The 6,000-nt window shown below is 29.3% G+C and overlaps 1 protein-coding gene across 3 annotated transcripts in view; it reads left to right on the top strand.

Annotated features, from left to right (window-relative positions):
* Nucleotides 1-442: 442 nt before the first annotated feature.
* Nucleotides 443-6,000, top strand: part of LOC129950548 (uncharacterized) — a 70,809-nt gene continuing 65,251 nt past the window's right edge. The window contains exons 1-2 of one of the 3 annotated variants that reach the window (XM_056062479.1): nucleotides 444-970; nucleotides 1,434-1,645. In XM_056062479.1, coding sequence (XP_055918454.1) covers nucleotides 948-970; nucleotides 1,434-1,645 — 235 coding nt within the window. In that variant the 5' untranslated portion in view covers nucleotides 444-947. Of the gene's footprint in view, nucleotides 1,646-6,000 lie in introns of all 3 variants that reach the window. The other 2 variants (XM_056062478.1, XM_056062480.1) reach the window with 2 other exon arrangements.

Here is a 6,000-nt window from a genome sequence, read left to right as displayed (position 1 = left end):
TTTCCCTAGAAACAGTTATCCACCCTCAAATAACTGCAGAATTGTCTCTTTTAACGAAATAACCGTTTGCCAAAAGCTTATTCATCCTTTTTTTCTCTCATTCTCTCTCAATTTCTCTCTGTGTTCTCTATTTTATACAATAAAAAAATATTTAAACGTAAAATATTTCAAAACTTTAGCTACTGACTTCTCACGAAAAATACCAGAGGGCAGAACGAGTCATGCTAATCGGAAATTCCACGCAAAATTTCAACCCAGTTGAATAAGGACATCACATTGACTAAATGTTAGTGAAAGCACACAGCGCACAAACACACTCACACACAAACAAAACATTTACAAAGACGCTCAGTTCATATGCAGGACGAACAACCGCGCCACCATCGAGATTCATGCAAACTTTATTCCAAATACTAGAAGCTACATGAATGTAACGGTTTTTAGTCGAAATTTGTACGCCTAACTGTTCGTACGCGCGAAACTTTCGTATTGGATAATACTCTAAATAACAACCATACTACAACTCGTTTTATTTCGAAATTTTTCGGTTATAGAAAAAAAGGATACAAAAATAAATATATACCGAAACAACGATTTATGGTTATGAATTTCGGGGGTTTGATATAAACAAAAGGATATAAAATGTATAGCTATCTATATAACAACAAATCGTTAGAGTAGTCCTCTTATAGGGAATTAGAAAAATACAAACAAAAAATAAAAACGAATGGATACCTAAATAATCCTTTCGATTATCAAAAACAATAACAAACCCGGATAAAGGACCTTTTTTAAGTAAAAAAAAAATATTAAGAGTGTTCAGCAACAACAAAATAAAAAAAAAGAAGAAAACAGTTTTATTATGAATTCCCATTCAATTAAAACCGATTTATGTCTTTGTTTTGCGATCGGATATCTGGCAATTTCAATCGACAACGACGAATTCCATGCATAGCTTCCGGTCTGTTAGGTACATATTTTATTTTTAATAAGTGGTTTTGTCTTCTTCTGTTTTCTGATTTAAATTTGGTATACAAATAAAATTAAAAAAATTAAAAAGATTAAGAAAAATTATATATCCATTGTCCGGTCCCTGATGTGCAATATAATGTGAAGTGAAAACTAAAATATCTTGCAAATCCATAAAAATAAAATAAAAGTATTTTGTTCTAAATTGAAAAAGCAAAGAAAATAATGTGCAAACAAAATGAAAGGATAATCAGAAAAAAATATCCTCATTCTAATGAATTCTATCTTCACATATCATCACCATCTGAGTTCAAAACACAAACGGATAATAAATTCTCTTCCACTACCACTACCGCTACCACTACCACCACTAGCTCTAGCATCAGCTTCAGCACCAGTACCAGCACCACAGCCACTACCGCCAGTCATCATCAGCTTCAGCTCCACCACTATTCTCATTCCAGCAACTGCCACCTCCACCAATCAAGAGAAACGACTCGGACTCAAACTCGAACTCGAACTCGGCCACATCATCAGCAGTCCTCCTGTTCCGGCTCATCATCGTCATCGTCGTCGTCGTCGTCGTCATCGTCATCATTTCACTATCACAGCACATATCATAAAATTATGGGCTGTGACCACTGGCATATCATCCACTTGATTATCCTTTTAATTGGTAAGTGATATTCTTTTAAGTACTAGCAAGGATAACACACAATATACACAGTACACTCGATGACACTATAAAGAGAGGAGAAGGCGATTAGATGAGGGAATGGGTTAGGTATATGGGATCCATAAAAGCGAGCAGATTTTCCTCAATAAAAATAACATTTTATTTGTAATCACCATTGAGGACACTTAGTTCAACGGGAATAATATCCTCTTTGTTAGTCCTGTACATTTTATGGCCGATCTGATGTGTCTGGAGTTAAGGGAAGGAAGGGTGGGGGGAATGTATAGAGGGGGTACTCTAAGGGAGAGTGCATTGATATGGAAGTTATTAATTCGGTGATTTGTATTCAATGGAAGTGCTCAATGAATTATTATTATTGTAATGTATGTGAGTAGGAGGAAGTGTGGGAGTTGGTGTCCTTGAATGGCTTCTATTTAAGGTTTATGCATTATACGGGCGGTTCTGAAACTGGGTATCAGCATTATATGTGCGTCCAAAGGATATCGTCTTACACTGATGATAAGTATATCGTTCGTTCTCGACGACATCGACACACAGGACAAAGTTTCAGTACTGCATTATAATTTCATTAATTATTTATAATGATAAAAAATGAGTAAATGTATCGAAAGGACGACGACGACGATATGGGTTGTGTCATATTTCACATAAAGTTGAAGCAGCAGATCGTAGCACGGATCTGTTGTAGATGTAGTTGTTGTTTTTGATATTGTTATGCTAGGTACTGCTGCTGTTTTGAGGGGGTATTGGATTTTGGATAGATGATGATGATTTCGTATACGTACAATGACGAAGTTTTGAAACATGTCTGGCTGATGGCAGCTTACATATTTGAATGGGTATTTTTTGTTTGTCTGTACGATATGGTACGGTACGGTCGAGTCCATAGGGAATGGGATGCGTATAATTTTTGGTTTAATTTATTCTTAAAGTTAAAAATGATTCATTACAGAAATATATGTAATGCCGACGAGTAGGTGGTATTAAACTTTGGGTTCTTTGGCTTCTTTATATGATTCTTAATAATTCATCATCATCTTTCGTAAATTTATATGTACATAGATAGGTACATAATATTAACTTTCAAATCTTACATCTATGCACCTATTCATTTATAGAGAGTCTAATGGGTTATTAAAATTCATAAAACACCACAAACAGTTGTTCATGTGAAACAAAAAAATATAATAATTACAAAACCAAACGAATGATTGATTTGCTTTTTGCATTTATTATTTTTGTATGTTTTGTTGCCGTTGTTTTGTGGTTTTTTATTTTGCTCCAGGACATAAAAAAGTGAGTTTAATTATTGCAGGTACGTTCGTACATATTTCAGACACTAAAATTTTTTTTTTATTTTTGTATTTCTGCATGTTGTATAGTTTTGATTAAAAATTTGGGGTGATGAAAATTATTGATATTTTGCTAGTGAAGCATAATAATGTGGTTTAATGAAAACAACAAGAAAAAATAATAATAATAATACCATTTGGCAGGTTTAAACGTACGAACATGTGGTTATTTATATATTTTTTTTTTTAAATAGACATGCTTAAATAAATTTGTTTATTTATGTGGATTTAAATAGTGTAATTTGACATTGGTGATTTTTTTCGTTACAACGAACAAAATTTTTCCATATGTTTTACTTGGGAAACATTGCGACAAAAAAAGGCAGATATACTAGTAACATGGATTCAAAAATATTACCTATTATATTATATTATTATATTATATATTAAAAATATACCTGTAAAGAACTCACATAAAATTTATAATGAAGGAATTTTTTAAATGCGTCAAAAGAGTAAGGTAGTGCAATTCAATTAATCTACACTAGGGTACGATATACATACTTTTATTGGTTTTTAAAAAATGATATATTTTAAACTGAGTATTCATGACATAAAATCTAAGTTAAATTTCTTTAAAACATTGTCAGAGGAAAATTGATAAAAAGAGGCTGGGATGGGACCCACGCTGATAACTTCTCATCCCGTCTGTCGATTTGTCTTGCTTAAAAGGTTTTGAGGTGTTCGTGTTTCCTTAAAAAAAGATTTAAAAATAACAAAAAGACTTTGCATTTGATGAAATAGTTTTGCATTTCTTAAAAGTTTTGATTTCTTATATAAAAAAATAGAAATTGGATTAATGAAACTCGTTTGAAGTCAATATCTTCTATTGTTCACTAGATATCGAGAACCGAACATCAGTTTTTACCAATTTTTCTTACCATTTTCTGCATATGCATAGAATATTTCAAATTTTTGAAAGGATGTTTGAGTCGAAAATCAATTTTTTAAAGCTTTTATTTTGTTTAGTTTTTTTTTTGTAAGAAAACTGTAAGTTGAAAACAATAATTCTTACAAGACACAATTAGTTTGAAGCCATAATCTCCAATTTAAAAAAAAAAAATTGAAACGAAAATCAGTTTTAACCAACTTTTAGTAATGTTTCTTTTTTCTAGGTTTTTATTTTTTATTAAAAAACCGTCAATTCGATGTTTGTCAACATTTTACCAGATATCAAAAACGTTATTCTTTATTGCACAAAATTATTTTAGAGATAAAATAATTTTTTTTTATTTGTTTTTTAGTTTTTTTATTATTATTATTTATTATTATTCATAAAAAAAAAGTTAGTTTGATTTTTTTTCCCAAAAATATACTAGTTTGGTATCACGTAATAATAGATAATAAAAAAAACTAATTCAACTCACTAGCGTAATTTGTTAGTGAGATATTTTAGGTAAATCAAAATTTGTACCTTTTTTTAAATTGCTATGGTAAAAAAACCGCCCACACATATTTTTTATTGAGAGTCGTTTTTGCATTATTATCAGTATTACAAAATTTATTTGAAGTCGATATCTCTACTCGTTCTTTAGCTATGGACGATGAAAAAACGTCTTGCGTTCATCAGCCTTCGTATTTAGTAGGAATAAAAAAAGCAATCTTTTTTGTTTAAATAATTTTCAAAAACAAGAAAACATAAGATTTTAATTTAGTAAACATGTTAACTTTTTGTTTAGTTATAACTTCAATGATAAGATTTTGAAATTGAGTCTTAAAAAAGTATCTCATTTTATTCATAAGACTCAAAATCCTGAAAAAAAATTATTATTTTAGCAATTTACTGACATTAAAAAATTGTGTACCTAGTTTTAAACAAATTTAAAATCTTACTATCTTTTATGAATTTGCTAAACTTAAAACCACAGAATGGCTACTTTAACTTTTAACAATTTGCTAAATCTTTACAGTTATTCTTATAAGATTAATAGGCCCGTTCAAGCCTACTCGCTTTGCTTATTTTCTCGAAGTGTAACTTTGAAGACATGTTTGGATGCCAATAAGCAGTTAACTAGTTATCAAAACGAAAGGAAAGGTATACAATTTTGGACTCCCTTAGTAAATTGAAAAATATCAAGCAAATTATTAACTATAGTACATTTTCAAACCCTTAATAATAGATTTGTTCAAAATTTTGCGCCATTATCTTTAAAATTTTTAAGCACTGTGTTAGTATTAGGTAGACAAAAAAGGAAGCGTATTGAAAAACATTTTATAAGAAAAACAAGGCCATTAAAAGCATTTCACATTCTTGATGTACAGCTTAATACAAAATTTAGATTAAATGAGACCCGAATAGTATTTTCTGAAGCTAAATGACACTTTACAAGAAAATATAATATAAGATATATATGTAAGTTTAAAATTGATTGACATCAAATTTCATTGCTTGAGCTTAACTTAGTTGCTAAATTTTCCTACCATTAAAAGAAAATAGTATTTTCGCATTCAGAATCTTAAAAAATTTGAAAATTATTTGCGTTTTTTTTTTTTAAATTAAATTTAAGGTGCAGCTTGTTTCAAATTTCAGAAAATAATTGATGGTATTTTTTAAAGAACTTAAACAAAATACGAAACACCAGTTTCTCATTATCTAAAAAAAAAATTATAATTTTGAAATATTTTTTAATACACATAGAACTTGTGCTCAATCCACGGTTTTCGTTTTAAAACCATTCAAGAAATCAATTTTATTATACTTGCACATTTTAATTCATGTTGTAAGGTAGAAATTACATTATTACATTTTTCATGTTCAAAAAAACTGAACAAAAAATAATGTTAAAATACAACACTTAAAAGTAATAGGACTTCAGGTTTTATGTCTCTGGAATAATGGAATTATAAAAAGCATCTTATAATCTAAATTTGAAATTTGAAAAATTTCAAGAAATATTAAATAAGTCATTATTACCAAATATTGGAATCTATACAAAAAATTATGTCTCCTAATATTCATTAAAGTTTTTATTTATAAATAAA

The sequence above is a fragment of the Eupeodes corollae genome, chromosome 3, assembly GCF_945859685.1.
Source record: "Eupeodes corollae chromosome 3, idEupCoro1.1, whole genome shotgun sequence".
NCBI classification, from domain to species: Eukaryota; Metazoa; Arthropoda; class Insecta; order Diptera; family Syrphidae; genus Eupeodes; species Eupeodes corollae.
This window is presented reverse-complemented; position numbering and strand designations above follow the sequence as displayed.